Here is a 20,011-nt window from a genome sequence, read left to right on the forward strand (position 1 = left end):
ACGCCCAGAGGCGTCCGAGATCCTCCGACTCGTGGGTGCGCAAACAGGCCTCGCCGGCGAGCCTTGCCCAGGCAACGAGTCGCCAGCTCGCCCCCTTACCGCGGGCCAGGTCTCACCTCGCCACCAGTACGTCTTGGACAGGTAGTGCCAAGTCTGATGCCGGGTGTGGTGAGTGCCGCCGGGACCCAGGTGCGCCGCCTCGATGAGGTCCCGGCGTCGCTCCGGCTGCAGCACCACCTCCAGCTCCGCGAAGGTCTTGCGGTGTCGCTGCCGCCGCTGGTAATACAGAGTCCCGCCGCGCACCACGTAGCAGGCGGCAGCTTTTCGGATTTTACGCTTGACATTGCCTTCGGTGCCCGGCGCGTACGGCTCGCGCTCGTTCGTCAGGTAACGCAGGATGGCCCGGTAGCTCTCCTCGCTTGACATCGCGGACCGCGGCTCCCTGAGGGCGCCTGTCAGGGACAGGTGAGAAAAACGGCCCACTACCTACGGGCGGCTGCAGCAGGAGCGGCAGCACCGCAGGGAGAAACGGCTGCGCCTTTGGCGAGCACTCTTCGACGGCTCCCTTAGTCCGAAGGAAAAGGGGACGAGTTGGTAACCAGGGGGAACTGCACTTCCCCAGCGCGCGGGATCCGCTGGCGACTGACAAAATGGCTGCTGCACCACCGGAAGTGACGCAAGCCAAGGGCGGGGACTGAGCCCTGATTGGAGCGCACTCTCGTTTTCTGGCTTGATGGAGCCGATCCAGTGACGTCAGGACTGCGGGTGGACATTTTGGAAGCGGGTAGGCCCTTCGTTGCAACTGGAAGGGTCTTCAAAGCAGACATCTTAAGTCCTGGCAGTTTCTCTATTCATTTTTCCCTTTTCCACGCTTTCTAAGGAGCCACGTGAAGGGGGAGCTGGTGGCCAGTTGTGAGTTCATGGGAGACATCCGAAGGGGTAAAGGAGTCCGTTTTTACGTTTACCTTGAGACTCCCGATATCATAAAAGCGTATTTTCAGGCTTTTGGAAAAATATTAGTCTCTGGACAGGGGACCAGAGACAGCCCATTCACATGGAAATTTAGATTTCAGTTAACAGTTGTAACATTTTCAGTGCACCTGCTAGCTCCAGACTACTCAAGGAAGAGTCGAGATTTTTCTGGAATGATCAGCATATATAGTCAATCTTATTGCGAGTGGAAAAGGGGGTCAGTAACACTATTATAAAGCTTTATTTACATATGTTTTTACACAAACGTAGGGGAAAAGGTTCTCCATTTTGCACCAAATATATATAAGGGCACAAGAAGGGGAGCAGACTTGAACTGCGTCTCCCAGCGCGTGCTGAGGATGCTAATTCAGATATTTAGCTGGTATTCCCGGAGCAGCGACCCCGGTCACCCTTCTCTGGAACGAATCTGCAGCGCTCACAGGAGCCCAGGGCTGACATCCCTCCTCGGGGACTGGGGTTGGACACTGTCGCCTCTTTGTTAAAGCCAGAACATTTTAGGCCGAGGGGTCCAGCTGCAGAAACGGCCAGTACACTTCTCCACCAGGGGGTCTGTAGTCTCTGGGTGAGGCCCTTTGACCCTTGTAGAAGTAGCTGACGGGGCAGACAGGTGAATACAGTAGGCTCGAAAACAGAATGATACACCCAACCTCTGGTGTTAGGGGCGTGTTTGTGTGTGTGTACACGCAGCAGTTCCCAGATGGCCCGGACATCCTTGAAAAAGATTCCAGGTGCAGGGACATGAGCCATCAAGTCCCGAAAGAAAAAGAAACTACAGGCCTGAGAGCTACTTAGTTGCTGAGTTTGCCACTATAGCTCAAAGGAGGAATTTAAACATGGAGCTGTACCTCTTCCCCCATGGGGTGGGGCAGTGAGAGCGGAAGACCAAATGCACCCTCTGTGCAGCTGGTCTACGTGTTGAGCCAGCCCCAGTCTCCTGTCATATTGACTGTCTTCAAATATTTTGGTCGGGCGTGGTGACTCACACCTGTAATCCCAGCACTTTGCGAGGCCGAGGCGGGCAGATCACGAGGTCAGGAGATGGAGACCATCTTGGCCAACATGGTGAAACCCTGTCTCTACTAAAAATAAGAAAATTAGCTGGGTATGGTGGCACACACCTGTGGTGCCAGCTACTCGGGAGGCTGAGGCAGGAGAATCGCTTGAACCCGGGAAGCGGAGGTTGTAGTGAGCCGAGATTGTGCCACTACATTCCAACCTGGGTAACAGAGGGAGACTCCGTCTCAAAAAAAAATAAACATTTTAAGTTAATTGATATTAAATATTAAACATTTATTAAGTGAATACATTCAAATCTGTAAACAATACAGATAGGATGTAGAAGAGTTAAAAAAAAAAATCCCTTTTTTGCCAAACCACCACCTGTATGTAAGCACTGACAAGTCTGCTGATGCACGCATTATCCCTTGGGCCAATAGAAACACACGTTTTAATAAAATGCTTTCCCAGTGGCCAAGTTGCCTTCCTGAGTAAAGCTAAACTTGCTGTAGTGAGAACAGGTAGTGTTTATTTCTAGCTTCTTCTGGGTCCCAGGTTACCTAAGACTCAAGGGTAATGAGAATGGGCAGCTCCACTTCCTTAAAAGCCAACATTTAGCCCAGAAAAGCAATACTTTAAGGGGCCATTTTATTCTCCAAATATTAGCAAGCATAGCTTTACATTCAAGTTGGGTATAATGACTTTATTTTCCCAGTAATTCCCTAAATAAAACATAACATTATTACAAAAAGATTCTTAACCATGCAAAATCTTTTTTTTTTTTGAGACGGAGTCTCGCGCTGTGTCACCCAGGCTAGAGTGCAGTGGCGCGATCTCAGCTCACTGCAAGCTCCGCCTCCCAGGTTCACGCCATTCTCCTGCCTCAGCCTCCGAGTAGCTGGGACTACAGGCGCCCGCCACCACGCCCGGCTAGTTTTTTGTATTTTTAGTAGAGACGGGGTTTCACCATGTTAGCCAGGATGGTCTAGATCTCCTGACCTCGTGATCCACCCGCCTCGGCCTCCCAAAGTGCTGGCCTCGGCCTCCCAAAGTGCTGGGATTACAGGCTTGAGCCACCGCGCCCGGCCACCATGCAAAATCTTAACATTTTGCTTTTATGAGCAAAAGCCTGTGTTTTACCTTTCTTATATTGATTTTAGTTTACATTTTCAGGTTCTCAAAAGGACTTACTCATTTTACCCATAACACTTGGACGTCTGAATGTTAACATGCACTAGAAAAAAAAAATTCTATCACCTTGGATAGGATAGGGATGGAGGAAAATATTGACATTCACTATATACCCTCACCTAGTATATGTGTAAAATCATGTTTCCCTAAAGAGGACTGATTTGTCCACTGTTGTATCCTTGCAAGTTGGCACAGGTTGGCAGGTAAAAATGACCTACTTTCTGTAGAAGTAGAAGCCTATTCTTCACATGTAAGCTGTGATTACTATTTTATCACATCTTAAATATGTAAATCTCAGGCTGCAGGTGGTGGCGCACACCTGTTAATCCCAGCACTCTGGGAAGCTGAGGCAGGAGGATCACCTGAGGTCAGGAGTCCGAGACCAGCCTGACCAACATGAAGAAACCCCGTCTCTACTAAAAATAGAATTAGCCAGGCATGGTGGCACGTGCCTGTAACACCCCAGCTACTCAGGAGGCTGAGGCAGGAGAATCACTTGAACCCAGGAGATGGAGGTTGCCGTGAGCTGAGATCGTGCCATTGCACTCCAGCCTGGGCACCAGGAGACTCTATCTCAAAATAAGTAAATAAATCTCTTGAATATCAGTTTATTCAGACATTTTTTGTAATTTAACACGGCTGTGGCAAGCCCCCAGCTCAACAAACTACTCTGGGAATTTAGCCAAGGATACTTTTTTTGTTGTTTTGTTTTGTTTTTGAGACGGAGTCTCGCTCTGTCGCCCAGGCTGGAGTGCAGTGGCTGGATCTCAGCTCACTGCAAGCTCCGCCTCCCGGGTTTACGCCATTCTCCTGCCTCAGCCTCCCAAGTAGCTGGGACTACAGGCGCCCGCCACCTCGCCTGGCTAGGTTTTTTTTTGTATTTTTTAGTAGAGACGGGGTTTCACCGTTAGCCAGGATGGTCTCGATCTCCTGACCTTGTGATCCGCCTGTCTCGGCCTCCCAAAGTGCTGGGATTACAGGCTTGAGCCACCGCGCCCGGCCAGGATACTCTTTATTCAAGCAGCAGTGCTTTTCATTTAGACATTACTTTCTGAAAGCAAGAGCAGATTAATATAGCTGGTAAGTTTTTAGCACCTTCAACTCAGCTATTAGCAAATGGTAGGCGAGGTAACAATGACTATAAGCAAACCAATATAAACTAAATTTGTCTATCATGGGAAAAGGTAGTTTAACGAGAATCATTTTTAAAGTACATCTTTTGTTTTTTTGATACAGGGTCTTGTTGTCACCCAGGCTAGAGTACAGTGGCACGATTTCAGCTCACTGCAGCCTTGACCTCCCTGGCTCAAGTGATCCTTCCACTTTCCACACTCCCAGCTTCCCAGCTGAAACTACATGCACTCTCTACCATACCTGGCTCACTTTTGTATGTTTTTGTAGAGATGGGGTTTTGCCATGTCACTTAGGCTGGTCTTGAACTCCTGAGCTCAAGTGATCACCTGGCTTTGGTCTTACAAATGCTGGGATTACAGGTACAGGCATAGGACCCTGCACCAGCAACATCCTAATACTTACAGCATTGTAACCAAAGAGTTAAGGCAATGAAGTTTTTGTAATGTGCCCCATACACCCCAGCCAAGCAAAGGTAGCATCTGACCATACCCATCTTCTTACATCATTTTGCTTAACCTCTCTCCAAGAAGAGGCTTACTTTAGAGGATGCATTATTCCTGAGCAATAGACTTTTTAATATAATACCTATGTCTTACATTCTTTACTAGGTCACCTATGACCAAGTAAATCCAACATGCCTGTTACAAGAAAAAAAAAAAAATCCAGCACAACCTAGAGTTATAATGCAATCTTTATTTAAAAATCGAATCTGCCAGTTTAGCGTTTTCCACCAACTCGGGGAGCTGAAACTTTCACAGGCTTCACAATTTTTTGCTTAGGTGCTGCCTTTGTAGGTGCCTGTAAAAAGGTAACGTGATATTACTCCACAAACCTTTTGTTACCCTATTATTACCCATCTCTCACATCCAGATTGTTTATGTAGCTTAGATCACTTTCTTAGTAATTTAACTGCATTCCTAATGACAATCTTTTAATGTGACTCCCCTTAAATATTTAAAGCCCATCTTTACAATGAAAAGACAAAGACTAAGAGACCATCACAGATTGGAGGAAAGTAAGGAGACACAACCAAGTGCAGTGTAGGATCCTGAAATGCATCCTAACAGAACCTCACAGAAAAGTTCTCAGTAACAGTACAGTGTTTACTCAACTTTTCTCAATGTTATCAATGTAGATAACCATAGTAACTTTCAAAACCAGGCAGGGTGCAGGGGCTCATCCCAACACTTTGGGGTGCTAAAGCAGGTGGATCGCTTGAGCTCAGGAGTTTGAGGCCAGCCTGGGCAACATGGCGAAACCATCTCAACTAAAACACGTATTATAGCTGGGCATGGTAGCGCTTGCCTGTAGTCCCAGCTACTTAGGGGGCTGAGTCAGGAGGATCACTTGAGCCCAGGAGGTTGACGCTGCAGCAAGCCGTGACTGTGCCACTGCACTCCAGCTGGGCTACAGAGTGAGACCCTGTGTTGAAGGGAAAAAAAACCAAAAGCCAACCTTTATTTTTCCCAATTCCTAACAGTAACAGATACTTTGGCTTATGGAGAGGACGAGCCCTCTGGAGACCTGAACCAATTAATTGGTTACCAACATCATTTCCAATTGAGCCTTGCAATCAATACCTTAAAACGGTGAAACTTTATCACAATTTAGATTGAAAACAAATTTTCCAGCTGGGTGCAGTGGCGCACACTTATAATCCCAGCACTTTGGGAGGCTGAGGTGGGCGGATCACCTGAGGTCAAGAGTTCAAGACCAGCCTGTCCAACATGGTGAAACCCTCTCTCTACTGGAAGAAAAAAAAAAAAATTAGCCAGGTCTGATGGTGTGCACCTGTACTCCCAGCTACTAGCGAGGCTGAGGCAGGAGTATTGCTTGAACCCGGGAGGCAGAGGTTGCAGTGAGCCAAGATCAGATCATGCCACTGCATTCCATATCCTGGGCAACAGAGCAAGACTCCGTCTCAAAAAAAAAGAGAGAGAGAGGGAAAAAAAAAAAGGAAAAAGAAATTTTCCTGTTGTACTGTTCAAGAAAGTCAAGAAACCCCATAATTACCTTAGCAGCAGCCATTGCAGTCTTTTTAGATGCTTGCTTAGCCTTTTTTGCTTCCTTAGCAGCCCTGTGGGGTAAAAATAACTTAAGGCAAAAGCACTTTACTCCTTAGTGGTACAACTTACTATTAGAGTTAGACTGTACTGCACAAGTACAATGACCATATTCCTTCCTTCCCCTCCTGCATTTATTTGTAGGCTAAATCCAAAGAGTTTGTCAATAATTTTCATTAACCACCAAATCACCTTAAAATATATTAGACTATATGGTAACTTTAATTACTGAAGACCCAAACCTAAAATCCATCCCAATAGGTGAAACGCTCATAATGAAAGCATTCCTCACCTGATAGCTTGTTCTCGTTGAGCCTTTCTAACTTCAGGTTTCTGATTCCTCTTGGCCATTATATCAGCAAGAGATGCACCAGTAATGGCCCTCTGGAATTTGACTGCTCGGCGGGTTCTTTTCTTTTGAATTTCTTCCTGTAAAACAAAGATGAGGGGCACACTTAGGAACCTTCCTTCAAGAATTTAGAGGGAGGAAAAATTAAGTCTTTTAAGACAGGGCAAATGAAGTCTTTTAATATTCATATTCAACAAAAAATAATTCATACAATTATTTGAAAATAAAACGTTTTCCACTTATGGATTAAGCTCTCTATTACAAATCCTAGCCATTTTTTACCTTAAAGAGACACACAAAAAAATTGAACTCTAAGGAAAATGGTTATTCCATGAACTGCATAGTATAAATGAAGACTATTTATACTTTTAATAATTTACTTATTGAAAAAAATTATCAAATTCAGCTGTTTTAACTCAAAGGACTGTCACTAGGAGAAATACTCAAGTTAGACAATGATTTGACAGGAGAGCCACCAAATGTTAGGTAGGATATGTCTAAGAAGGCGTTGTGGAATCTAACATTTCCTGTACATTCTATATTGGAAACCTGTACTACAGTATTTATGAGAAAAAGATCTTGCAGTGCACCTTTAAGTCCAAGAACAAAGTATATTTGAAAAATTGTTTATTAAGGCACAGAAATGCAAAAGTACCTTAAAAACTTTTAACAAAAATAAAGCACATTGGTGGTTTACAGACATTCTAATTTTAAACTTTTTAGAAAGATGAAATCTTGTTTCTACAGTAAAATGGCAGTTTTTCTACAGTAAGTGGCAGTATTTACCTGCTTAATATTTTTGTCTCAAACCAACACAAACATTTTTCTTATTGTGGTAAAAATGTAAAGTTGACAATTTTAACCTTTTTTTTTTAAAAAAAAAAAAAAAAAAAAAAAAAGACCAAGCCTTGCTCTGTTGCCCAGGCTGAAGTGCAGTGGCATGATCTTGGCTCACTGCAGCCTCCACCTCCGGGGTTCAAGCAGTTCTGCCTCAGCCTCCCAAGTAGCTGGGATTAAGGCACCTGCCACCACACCTGGCTAATTTTTGTATTTTTAGTAGAAACCAGGTTTCACCATGTTGCCTAGGCTGGTCTCGACCTCCTGAGCTCAGGCAATCCGTCCGCCTCGGCCTCCCCAAGTGCTAGAATTACAGGCATGAGCCATCATCCCCGGCCTGTTTTCTATTTTTTTAAATAGAAACTGGGTCTTCGCTACTACGTTGCCCAGGTTGGTTTCAAACTCCTGGGCTCAAGCTCAAGGGCTCCTCTTTCCTTGGCCTCCCCAAGTGCTGGAATTACAGGCGTGAGCCACCATCCCCAGCCTGTTTTCTATTTTTTTAAATAGAAAGTGGGGTCTTCGCTACTACGTTGCCCACACTGGTTTCAAACTCCTGGGCTCAAGCTCAAGGGATCCTCTTGCCTGGGCCTCCCAAAGTGCTGGAATTACAGGTGTGAGGCACTGCATTAGGCCCATTTTAACTTTTTTTTTTTTTTTTTGAGACAGAGCCTCACTTCATCACCCAGGCTGGAGTGCAGTGGCGCAATCCCAGCTCACTGCAACCTCTGCCTCCTGGGTTCAAACTATTCTCCTGCCTCAGCCTCCCAAGTAGCTGGGACTACAGGTGCCTGCCACCACACCCGGTTAATTTTTTTTGCTATTTTTAGTAGAGATGGGGTTTCACTCTGTGGGCCAGGCTGGTCTTGAACTCCTGACCTCGTGATCCGCCTGTTTCGGCCTCCCAAAGTGCTGGGATTACAGGCATGTCAGCCACCATGCCCAGCTTCATTTTAACTTAAGGTATAATTTAGCCGTGCAGAATGGCTCACACCTGTAATGCCAGTACTTTTGGCGGCCAAGGCAGGAGGATTACTTGAGCCCAAGAATTTGAGACAAAACTGGGCAACATCGCAAAGATTTCTGTCTCCTCAAAATATATTTAAAAAATAGCTGGGCCATGGTGGCATGTGCCTGTGGACCACTGGGTAGGCTGAGGTGGGAGGATCACTTAAGCCCAGGTTGAGGTGGAGTGAGCTGTGATCCTGCCACTGCTCTCCAGCCTGGGCAACAGAGAACCCGTCTCAATAAAAAAGTATAGTGACCTTAGGTACATTCATAGCGCTGTGTAGCTATCACCATTATCCATCTAAATAACATTTTTTTTTTTTAAAGGTCTCCTATGTTGCCTCAAACAATCCTCCCACCTTGGCCTCAGGAGCAGCTAGAGTACAGCCGCTGCCACCAACCCCGGATTTGCTATGACACTGATGTACAAGTTATGAGTCCCCGCTTTCAACTGTTTTGGGGTATAACTTACAAGTGGAACTGCTGGGATAATTATGTTTACCCTTTTGAGAAAAACACCAAACGGTTTTTCACAGCTGCCACATATTTAGCAATGCACAAAGGTTCCAATTTCTCCCCATCCTCATCAACACCTGTAATTCCTGTTTTTTTCTTAATGGTCACCCTAACAGGTGTGTCATATCCACTTTTAAGTTTCTCCTTCCTCTGAACTTTCAACATATTTTATGTCTGATGGCATTTATTTCTCACAAGACCTAGAAAAGTCCTTCATACAGAAGGTGCTAAGTATTCCCAAGCCTACTGAATACCAGTCCCACCATGCCACTCAAACTTTTTCTCATGTATAACCCAGCTAAAAGGACACTTAACAAGGACCAGAAAAACCATTGTCTTGAGAATGAACCAGTATGGTGGACTGGCTACGTTAGGACTAATCCTGTAAATACTCCAATCAAAACCAAATTATGGTTAAGTTCTCAATTTCCTCCCACTGGAAAACTAAGCCTTTCCAACCTGCCCTATAACCCAAATGTGCTTAACGTAATTTATCTGACTTTAAAATTTCAACTTGGTGTTGCTGCTAGCCTAAGATATATAGAGACAGTTTATAATATCTTTTGCATTTCGCTGATGCTTTACAGTTTAAGAACTCTTTCGCATACAGTCTGATTTAATTTTACAGAGCAGAAAACCAACGTTCAGAGAGCTCAGACAACTTAAGAGATAGCTCCCAATATCAAGGCGTATTCCACTTACCGACTGACCCTTTTTGTGCTTCCTTCTGTAGAGGACAGTCCAGTTTATCTGCCGAGGATTCCTCTTGGAAAGGAACGCCGACTCGCATTTTGCATTAAGAAACTGGAAAACCTGGAGTGACAAATTCAAAGGAATTACCTATTTATAGAAAATACAAGAGGCTGAATGAGCTTGGAATCCTTAGAAGATCAATATGCTAGTTCTGGCTTATTTTACAAAACTGAAGCCCACAAGAACCAAAAGGCTGTCACGTAACTGGCAGGTAACTGTGCGACACTATGAAGGTGCTTGCGTTTAATCTTTTCTCGAGAGCAGGAAATCTAAACTCATAGCAAACGACAGGGTGGTGCATCCTTCTGGGAAGCATTCTGCTCTTGTCCATCCCGGGATTCCAAGGGGAAACTACCAATTATCTCGGTACCTCAGTTATTTCCCTTACACAGGGACATCAGTTACATAAACCCCTCCTGACGTCCGACCTGGCTCACAGTAAGTAATCAACGCTGGTTCACTTAGAGGTGTCTGGTCCTAACGACCAGTCCACAGAGCGTCCACGAAGCGTTCCAGAGGTCAGTGGTGATGTGGGGAATGAACCCGTCTAAACCGAATTAGACCAGCCTTTCCTCCTCGGAGTACAAGAAGCTAGGTTAAGCCGACGCGGCTTTTTACCTTCCCGTCGGTCCTGGCGTAGCGCCTCCCGTGTCCGGGGTAGATCTTGTACCCGCTAAAACTGCACAGCTCCACCCTGCAACAAAAAGTGAAAGTCCATCAGGGAGGGTGTCTACAGCCATGCCAGGGACGACAGAGAGGCGTTCTGCCCGAGGATGTAAGCGGATTGGGAACCACGGGTCGTGCTTACTTCATGGCGACGGATACACGGGAAGAGAAGAGATGGCGAAGAGAAAGAGAGAATCATGGGAAGAGACCTTATAAGGTCGTGGAGGGGCTGGGGGCCGGAAATCTCCTCCCCCAAAATCCTTCGATGTTCCCGGCGCTCCTTGATGACGTATCATCGTGAGGCGGAAGATCTCGTTTTCCGTAACAACCGACTTCCTCTGGCGGATTTCTTCCAGAGGCTGCTGGAGGATTCTCGGGCCCAGAGGGCCTGCCAAAAAGGCAGTCAGACAGTTGGTTTCTGAGTCATTCTATCTCTCCGTTTTTTTGTTTTTGTTTTTTTTTTTGAGACGGAGTTCGCTCTTATTGTCCAGGCTGGAGTGCAATGGCGCGATCTCGGCTCACCGCAACCTCCGCCTCCCAGGTTCAAGCGATTCTCCTGCCCCAGCCTCCCTAGTAGCTGGGATTGGCATGTGCCACCACGCCCGGCTAATTTTGTATTTTTAGTAGAGACGTGGTTTCTCCAATTTGGTCAGGCTGGTCTCGAACTCCTGACCTCAGGTGATCCCCCTCCTCGGGCTCCCAAAGTGCTGGGATTACAGGCGTGAGCCACCGCGCCCGGCCCATTCTGTTTTACTGCCAAGTATTCTAGAGCCATCTTCCGGCTGCAGGGAATGTGAACTGAAGAGAAAAGTGTCCTGTCTCTTATCATAAAAAGACCCAAAGACGAATGCCCCGCAGGTAAAACAAGTCACATTTTGCCTTCCCTGTTGGCCCATTTCCTCAACCAAACAAATTAATAGTTTAACCATTTGAATACTTTAACCATAAGAAAGTAATGACAACCGAACTGTTTCCCAGGCTGTGCGAATCAAACAGTGCACGTTGGCGCTTTGCATTAATTATAATTAACATTCATTGAGCGCTTTCTCTGTGCCGGGAATTACGCCAAAGGCTTTGCAAACATGAGCTCATTCAGTTTCCAGAATTCCTATTAAGTACCCGCCTAAGAACTACAATTCGGAGCTGGTGCCTAGTGAAGCTGAGGGGGTCGGTGGAGCCCCGCTTGGAGGCCAAGGGCTCAATCTGTTACATATTTCATCGTATGACAAGGAGTGGCCAGAGGCAATTCTTGAATTCTGTGGGAGGCTGCAGTATATGACTAGGAAACAAATGTAATGATTGATTTCTGCTGTCTATGTATGCAAGTCACGCTAAAAAGGTTTTGTAAGATAGCTGGTTGAAGAGATTTGGAATGTCTTAACAAGTTGGCTGACTAATGTTACGCAAACTGTACAAATGTGTTGGAGCCAGTCTTTTTTGTTTTTTTTTCTTGAGACGGAGTTTGGCTCTTTCACCCAGGCTGGAGTGAAGTGGCGTGGTCTCAGCTCACTGCAAACTCCGTCCACCGGGTTCAAACGATTCTCCTGCCTCAGACTCCCGAGTAGCTGGGATTACAGGCACCCGCCGCTATGCGCGCCCTGCCTGAAACCAGTATTAAGAATGAGTTAGGTGGCCAGATGCGGCGACTCACGCCTGTAATCCCGGTGCTTTGGGAGACCGAGGTGAGTGGATCACCTGGGGTCAGGAGTTACAGACCAGCCTGGCCAAAATGGTGAAACCCCGTCTCTACTAAAAATACAAAAATTAGCCGGGCGTGGTGGCGTGTGCCTGTAATCCCAGCTCCTTGGGAGGCTGAGGCAGGAGACTCACTTGAACCGGGGAGGCTGAGGTTGCATTTAGCCAAGATCGCGCCACTGCACTCCAGCCTGGGCAAGAAGAACAAAACTCCATCTCAAAAAAAAAAAAAAAAAAAAAAAAAAAAAAGGGGAGGTCGGGCACAGCGGCTCAGGCCTGTAATCCCAGCACTTTGGTGAGTCAGGAGAATCGCTTGAACCCCGGAATTGGAGGTTGCGGGGAGCCGAGATCACACCACTGCACTCCAGCCAGGGCGACAGAGCGAGACTCCTTCTCAAAACAAACAAACAACAACAAACCCCAAACAAAACATCTTTCGGAAATAGTCCTGGCTTCTACAAGATCCAAGGCACAGCTGAGTTTAGGTAGCCAGTGGAACCAAGATCCATCTGAAGGAATGCAGTCCTTTTTGCTCCACAGAACCTCAGAATTTATAGTCCCTTCACAATATTTTAGAAAGATTTTGTTTTATTGTTCTTTGAAATTACGTTTGGCCTGACTGGTTCTGTGGAAGAAATGCAGGAAACTGGGCCTTAGGGATTTTGGCAGTATTTTACTCTTTACTGGAGGGCCTTCTTGAGTTGGTATGCCAGGGTTCCTTGTAACACACTCCTATAACAAACAAATTGTGCTCAAAATGCTCTTAGAATAGGGAGAAATTTTGCAGAGAGAGACCCTTAAATGAATTTATATTATACAGTGTCATAAAGTAGAGCTTCTGACACTACATAAATTATTGCTGACTTTATCCATGCTTTCTCTTTTATCATAGGCAAAAGGTTTAGCTACACTCTGTTCTCTTTTTCTTCATTTATGGAGCAATACTGAATCAAACTTGGTGCCCTTTTCAGCCTCTGTCCCTCTAAGAACAGTGTATGCTTCCCTTCACAGTTTCTTCACCCATTTGTACATATTTCCCTGCTATATTAGTTTTCTGTAGTTGCTGTAACAAATTACTATGGACTTGGTAACAACACAGATACATTTTTTCTCACAGTTTTGGAGGCAGTAAGTTCAAAATTAGTATCACTAGGCTGAAATCAAGGTATCTGTGTGCCTTCAGGATCAAGGATCTAAGGGAGAACCTGTTCCTTGCTCTTCCAAGTTCCACTCATCTAAACCACTCTTGAATTCCTAACCCATAGAAACTGTTAGATTATAAATGTTTGTTGTTTTAAGCTATATTTTGAGGAGTAATTTGTTAACATAGAAATAGGTAATATAGGAGGTAAGGAAAAATTGACAATGGGGACTTGGTGAATGGTGGTATCATTTGTCAAGAGAGGATAGATAAGAGGAAGGAAGTAGGTTTGTCAGGAGAGGATAGATAAGAGGAAGGAAGTAGGTTTGCCGGAACAGGGTAAATTTTTTTTTTTTTTTTTTTTTTGAGACTTGTTGCCCAGGCTGGAGTGCAATGGCATGATCTTGGCTCACCACAATTTCTGCCTCCTGGGTTCAAGTGATTCTCCTGCCTCAGCCTCCCAAGTAGCTGGGATTACAGGCATGCTCCACCATGCCCATCTAATTTTGTATTTTTAGTAGAGATGGGGTTTTTCTATGTTGGTCAGGCTGGTCTCGAACTCCTGACCTCAGGTGATCCACCTGCCTCGGCCTCCCAAAGTGCTGGGATTACAGGAATGAACCGCTGCACCCAGCCTGAAAGGGTTAATTTTGAAAAGGCTAGGTTCAAGATGCTGATAGGGATATTAAGGTACAACTGTGTAGTGGGAAGTTAAACATGTTCAGAAGAGTGTTTGTAATATGATTTATTTTATTTTTTATTTTTTATTTTTTTGAGATAGGGTCTCACTTTGGCTCCAGGCTGAAGTGCAGTGGCACGATCAGGGTTCACTGCAGTCTCTACCTCCTGGGCTCAAGTGATCATCCCATCTCAGCCCCGTGAATAGCTGGGACTGTAGGCGTCTGCCACCATGGCCAGCTAATTTTTTGTATTTTTAGTGGAGATGGGGTTTCACCATGTTGCCCAGGCAGGTCTTGAACTGGACTCAAGTGAGCAGCCTACCTCAGCCTTCCAAAGTGCTGGGATTACAAGCATGAGCTACCATGCCCAGCCAAGGATATATTTTAGTAGTAATGAACTTATGGTGACAGAATATGTGGGATAATATCACCTACTGTCACAAGCTGGCTTCTGTAGGAACAGTTACTGAGACTGACTTTGGGGTTCAAGATATTTGTTACAGATCAAGTCTTGTGAAAGGAAGGGGGAGAAAACAGTGTTAGGCAGAGAAAGAAGTCGTATATGTTATAGACCCAACTAAACCTCAGTCAGGCCATGTATGCTGGCTTATGCCTGTAATTCCAGCACTTTGGGAGGCCGAGGCGGGAGGATTGCTTGAGCACAGGAGTTTGAGGCTGAAGTGAGCTATGATTGTGCCACTGCAATCAATCAATCAATCAATAAACCTCAGTCAACCCTGCCAGGAGCTATGGAACAATTATTGTTTGTTGGAGTGTTCTGTGTTGGGCTAAATGGTGAAGCCTCTTTATACTTCTACCTTACTCAGTCACTACATGGGGGCTGCCCCAGGGAGGTCACGACCTCAAGTGAGGGGGTACTCAGCAGCTGAGCCAGGCCCTACTGATAGCTGGAGGATGCTGCTGCTCATGCTGCCCACTGTGAGGCAGCAAGCCCTTGCTTGAAGGGGGATCTGGATAGTATGTTTCTGCGTCTACCACCCCTAGAAATGGTGCCTAGAGTAAGTCATCAAAAAAAGAATCAGGATAGCTGGGCATAGTGACAGGCACCTATAATCCCAGCTACTCAGGAGACTGTGGCAGGAGAATCACTTAAACCAGGGAATTGGAGTTTGCATTGAGGTGAGATCACATGACTACACTGCAGACTGGGTGACAGAATGAGACTCCATCTCAAAAAAAAAAAAAAAAAAAAAAAGAAAGAAAAAAAGAATCAGGAAATACTAATATTTAAAGGATAGGTGAATGGAGGAAAATAATAAATTGAAGGAGGCTGAGCAGATGAGGTTAAAGAAGATAGAGATCCATAACAGCAACCTCATAGAAATTTATGGAAGCGTCTTAACAGTCCTAAAAGTCACATAAAATTCAAGTAAGACAATTTCGGAAATGTATAAACATGAATGCCTTTGCAGTGACTTAAGCGTGAGTCTGGTGTTTCCTTCTAAAAATACTGCCTTCTCAGGTGTGGAAAGGATTCTATCTTTTTAGACTTTACCACCATAGTTCTCTGAAGGCTTGCAATCCTGAATCAGGCTTGACTTCAGAAAGTGCTTTAAAAGGGAGGCCGGGCGCAGTGGCTCATGCCTGATATCCCAGCACTTTGGGAGGCCGAGGTGGGTGGATCACGAGGTCAGGAGTTCAAGATAAGCCTGGCCAACACGGCGAAACCCCATCTCTACTAAAAATTCAAAAAAATTAGCCAGGCATGGTGGCGGGTGCCTGTAATCTCAGCTACTTGGGAGGCTGAGGCAGGAGAATCACTTGAACCCAGGAGGTGGAGGTTGCAGGAAGCTAAGATTAGTCACTGCACTCCAACCTGGGTGACAAGAGTATGACTCTATCTCAAAAAATAAATAAATAAAAACTCTAAATCTAATCAAGCCTTTATATCTAACTACTACAGTAACTTTCCCTGTAGGAAATACAGGTGACAGAGGAACATGTGAAATGACCCCAGAGGGATGCAGTTGGCAAAATCTAGTGTTTGAGAAACAGAATAAATAAATTTTTCCAACAACGTGAATTGAAAGGAGAGATAGATATTAAAATGTATAGAGAAGGGGTGGGCACAGTGGCTCAGGCCTGTAATCCTAGCACTTTGGGAGGCCTGGTGAGGGGATCACATGAGGTCAGGAGTTTGAGAGCAGCCTGGCCAACATGGTGAAACCCCATCTCTACTAAAAATACAAAATTACCCAGGCATGGTGGCAGGTGCCTGTAGTCCCAGCTACTTGGGAGGCTGAGGCAGGAGAATCACTTCAACCTGGGAGGGAGAGTTGCAGTGAGCTGAGATTGCACGACTGCACTCCATCCAGCCTAGGGGACAGAGTAAAACTCTGTCTCAAAAAAACAACAAAAAAACCCCACCTATAGACAGGACTAGCTACATAAATAATTTGCAGGGCCCAATGTAAAATGAAAGTGTGAGGTCCCTTTTTCAAAGACCTAGAAGGCCGGGTGCGGTGGCTCATGCCTGTAATCCCAGCACTTTGGGAGGCTGAGGCGGGCAGGTCATGAGGTCAGGAGTTCGCCACCAGCCTGACCAATATGGTGAAACCCCATCTCTACTAAAAATACAAAAATTAGCTGGGTGTGGTGGTGGGTGCCTATAGTCTTAGCTACTCAGAAGGCTGAAGCAGAAGAATTGCTTGAACCCAGGAAACAGAGGTTGCAGCAAGCTGAGATCGTACCACTGCACTCCAGCCTGGTGACAGAGCGAGACTCTGTCTCAAAAAAAAAAAAAAAAAAAAAAAGACCGAGAAAAAGGTGCTATTAAAGATACCAAAATATAAGGCATTTTCCTTTATTCTGCAATCTATCTCTCCACTTTTCATAGTATTTTTTCATTTGTTATTTAACATCATGTTTTGTCAGGTGAGGACATTTACTCAGCCAGTGCAGGACTCACTGGTATCCAGGGGCCATAGGTGATTTGATGCACCCACATGGCCCACCAGCTGTTGAGTTCCCCCTCCAGCCAGCCACTGGACCAACATGCAGTGCCCTGGCTGGGGGCAGGAAAGTCTAACCAACCATTTCATTCCACTATTCTCCTGGCCAAACCAACAGAGGACAGGTAACCCCCCTTGGATGTGTTTTGTACTTGGATCTGGGGTGGGCATCAAGTCACTTGCAGAATGTATGATGGTGCTGCCAGCTTGGGGGAAGGAGGAGGGCAGCCATAGTATTGGAGGGGAGGGGAAAGATAGGCTATTGTCAGGGAACTGCAGACTCAGCCTGTGGAGGCAGCTGGGAAAGCAGCAGAAAGCGAGACTGCACGTTAGCTGAGACACCAGCCCTAGGCACATGCTCTATTGTTCTCTTGTACTACTTCACTGATAAAACACAAAATTAAAGATAGAATTAGACTTTCAAGACAGCAACTGCAGAAAATTAAACCTCAAATATGGGACCCTCCTTAGCACAGTGCCCTATGCAACTGCACTGGTCACACAACTTGAAGCTGGCTCTGCCTTTAGATTACAAGAAATTTGGGCAGGGTGTGGTGGTTCATGCCTGTAATCCCAGCACTTTGGGAGGACAAGGCCAGAGGATAGCTTGAGGCCAGGAATTTGAGACCAGACTGGTCAACCTAGAGAGACCCTGTTACTACAAAATCTAAAAAAAAATTTAGCTGGGCATGGTGGTGCATGCCTGTAGTCCCAGCTACTTGGGAGGCTGAGGTGGGAGGATCGCTTGAACTCAGGAGTTTGAGGCTGCAGTGAGATGTGATTGTACCACTGCACTCCAGCCTGGGTGACAGAGCAAGATCCTGTCTCAGGAAAAAAAAAAAAAAAAAAAAATTTAGTGACTTTGTTATTAACCAGTTACAATGTATGGATTTCATTTAAGCCCTGTTTAAATAAGCTGGACAGACCTGGGGTAATTAGAGTACTTACTGGATTTTTGTTATTAAGATTTACTGTTAATTTTTTAGGTTTTATGATTGTACTGTGGCTATGTTTCAGTTATTTTTTCAAGGTACACACTAAATATATTTACAGATGAAATAACATGTCTGAGCTGGGCATGATGGCTCATGCTTGTAATGTCAGCACTTTGGGAGGCTGAGGTGGCTGGATCACTTCAGGTCAGGAGTTTGAGACCAGCCTGACCAACATGGTGAAACCCCATCTCTACTAAAAAAATACAAAATTAGCCAGGTGTGATGGTGCATACCTGTAATCCTAGTTACTTGGGAAGCTGGGGCAGAAGAATTGCTTGAACCCAGGAGGTGGAAGTTGCAGTGAGCCATGATCACGGCCATTGTACTCCAGCCTGGGCAACAAGCGAAACTCCATCTCAAAAAAAAAAGAAGTAATATATCTGAGATTTGCCGTAAAATAATCTGAAGGTGGAGTTAGTGGGTGTGATAATTAATATTTGATATCAAATTGATTGGATTGACAGTTGCTTAGATGCTGAATCATTGTTTCTAGGTGTGTCTGTGAGGGTGTTTCCAGAGGAGATTGACTTGTGAGTCAGTGGACTGAGAGGGAAAGACTCACCCTCAAGGTGGGCAGGCATCATCCAATCAACTGGCCCAACTAGGACAAAACAGGCAGAAGAAGGGGGATACTCAGCACATACTGCTTTCTTTCTCTTGCTGCCTTCTCGAGTGGGATGCCATCTTTCTTCTGCCCTTGCACATCATACTCCAGGTTCTTTGGATTTTGGACTCTGAAACTTGCACCAGCAGCCTCTCAGGGACTCTTAGGCCTTCAGCCACAGATTGGGGACTACACTTTTGTCTTTCCTAGTTCTAAGGCTTTTGGACTGGAATGAAGCCACCAGCTTTTCTGGTTCTCCAGTTTTTGCACACCCTGTTAGTGAGACTTCTTCACCTTTGTGATTGTGTAAGCCAATTCCCCCTAATAAAATCCCCATATATCTATATCTATGTATCTTTCTCTATATATAGATATATAGATATAGATATCTCCTATTGGTTCTGGCCCTCTGGAGAACCCTGACTAATACTGTGTGTAAGTCATTTATGAAAAATGATTCGTGGGTAGGATAGCTCATTCCTGTAATCCCAGTGCTTTGGGAGGCTGAGGTGGGAGAACTGCTTTAAGCCAGGAGTTCAAGATGAGCCTGGGCAACATGGTGAGACTCATCTCTACAAAAAATTTAAAAAATTAGCTGGGCATGGTGGTACACGCCTGTAGTCCTAGGCACTTGGGAGACTGAGGTGGGATGATTGCATGAGTCGAAGAACTGCAGGCTGCACTGGAGCTAAGATCATACACTGTAGCCTAGACAACAGAATGAGACCTTGTCTCTAAAAAGAAGGAATGAGAGAGAGAGAGAGAGAGAAAAGAAAGGAAAGGAAAGGAAAGGAAAGGAGGAAGGAAGGAAGGAAGGAAGGAAGGAAGGAAGGAAGGAAGGAAGGGAGGGAGGGAGGGAGGGCGGGCTAGGCATGGTGCCTCACGCCTGTAATCCTAGCACTATGGGAAGCTGAGGCGGGCGGATCACTTGAGGTCAGGAGTTTGAGACCAGCCTGGCCACACTGGAGCTAAGATCATACACTCTAGCCTAGACAACAGAATGGAACCTTGTCTCTAAAAATAAATAAATAAATAAATAGATAAATAAATAAATATTTAAATAAATAAATAAAGGGCTAGGCATGGTGGCTCATGCCTGTAATCCTAGCACTTTGGGAGGCCGAGGCGGGAGGATCACTTGAGGTCAGGAGTTTGAGACCAGCCTGGCCAACAGGGTGAAACCCCATCGCTACTAAAAATACAAAAATTAGCTGGTCATGGTGGCACACACCTGTAATCCCAGCTACTTGGGAGGCTGAGGCAGGAGAATTGCTTGAACCAGTAGGCAGAGGTTGCAGTGAGCTGAGAGCGCACCATTGCACTCCAGCCTGGGCAACAAGAGTGAAACTGTGTCTTGGGAAGGGAAGGGAAGGAAAGGGGGAAGGGAAGGGGGAAGGGAAGGGGGAAGGGAAGGGGGAAGG

The 20,011-nt window shown here is 45.6% G+C and overlaps 3 protein-coding genes and 1 long non-coding RNA gene across 7 annotated transcripts in view; 2 read left to right on the forward strand and 2 right to left on the reverse strand.

Moving 5' to 3' along the window:
* The window catches only part of ZBTB11 (zinc finger and BTB domain containing 11), a 40,955-nt gene extending 38,887 nt beyond the window's left edge, over window positions 1-2,068 (reverse strand). For all 3 annotated transcript variants that reach the window (XM_009199347.4, XM_021933992.2, XM_003893872.5), the window contains exon 1: window positions 117-2,068. In XM_009199347.4, the coding sequence (XP_009197611.1) occupies window positions 117-426 (310 nt within the window). In that variant the 5' untranslated portion in view covers window positions 427-2,068. The remainder of the gene's footprint in view (window positions 1-116) is intronic.
* Window positions 825-10,288, forward strand: LOC116273711. Its single transcript, XR_004182031.1, has 2 exons — window positions 825-939; window positions 8,896-10,288. It is a non-coding gene; the product is annotated as an uncharacterized LOC116273711 (long non-coding RNA).
* On the reverse strand, window positions 4,988-10,771 carry RPL24 (ribosomal protein L24). The gene is made up of 6 exons (XM_003893873.4): window positions 10,646-10,771; window positions 10,456-10,531; window positions 9,787-9,897; window positions 6,670-6,806; window positions 6,328-6,391; window positions 4,988-5,112 (listed from the first exon to the last, which is right to left on the reverse strand). The coding sequence occupies exons 1-6, from the start codon at window positions 10,648-10,650 to the stop codon at window positions 5,032-5,034; spliced, it is 474 nt and encodes a 157-aa protein (XP_003893922.1). The 5' UTR covers window positions 10,651-10,771; the 3' UTR covers window positions 4,988-5,031.
* Window positions 10,772-11,152: 381 nt separating this feature from the next.
* The window catches only part of CEP97 (centrosomal protein 97), a 66,771-nt gene continuing 57,912 nt past the window's right edge, over window positions 11,153-20,011 (forward strand). For both annotated transcript variants that reach the window (XM_017955088.3, XM_009199354.4), the window contains exon 1: window positions 11,153-11,361. The gene's annotated coding sequence lies outside the window, so the exon portion shown is untranslated. The remainder of the gene's footprint in view (window positions 11,362-20,011) is intronic.

This window comes from Papio anubis, chromosome 2, assembly GCF_008728515.1.
Source record: "Papio anubis isolate 15944 chromosome 2, Panubis1.0, whole genome shotgun sequence".
In the NCBI taxonomy this organism is placed as follows: Eukaryota; Metazoa; Chordata; class Mammalia; order Primates; family Cercopithecidae; genus Papio; species Papio anubis.

Coding starts and splice junctions, on each gene's coding strand:
- RPL24 (XM_003893873.4), bottom strand. Junction 6,392..6,669: donor CAACGAGAACAAGCTATCAG/GTGAGGAATGCT, acceptor TTTACCCCACAG/GGCTGCTAAGGAAGCAAAAA. Junction 5,113..6,327: donor CTGCAATGGCTGCTGCTAAG/GTAATTATGGGG, acceptor ACCTTTTTACAG/GCACCTACAAAGGCAGCACC.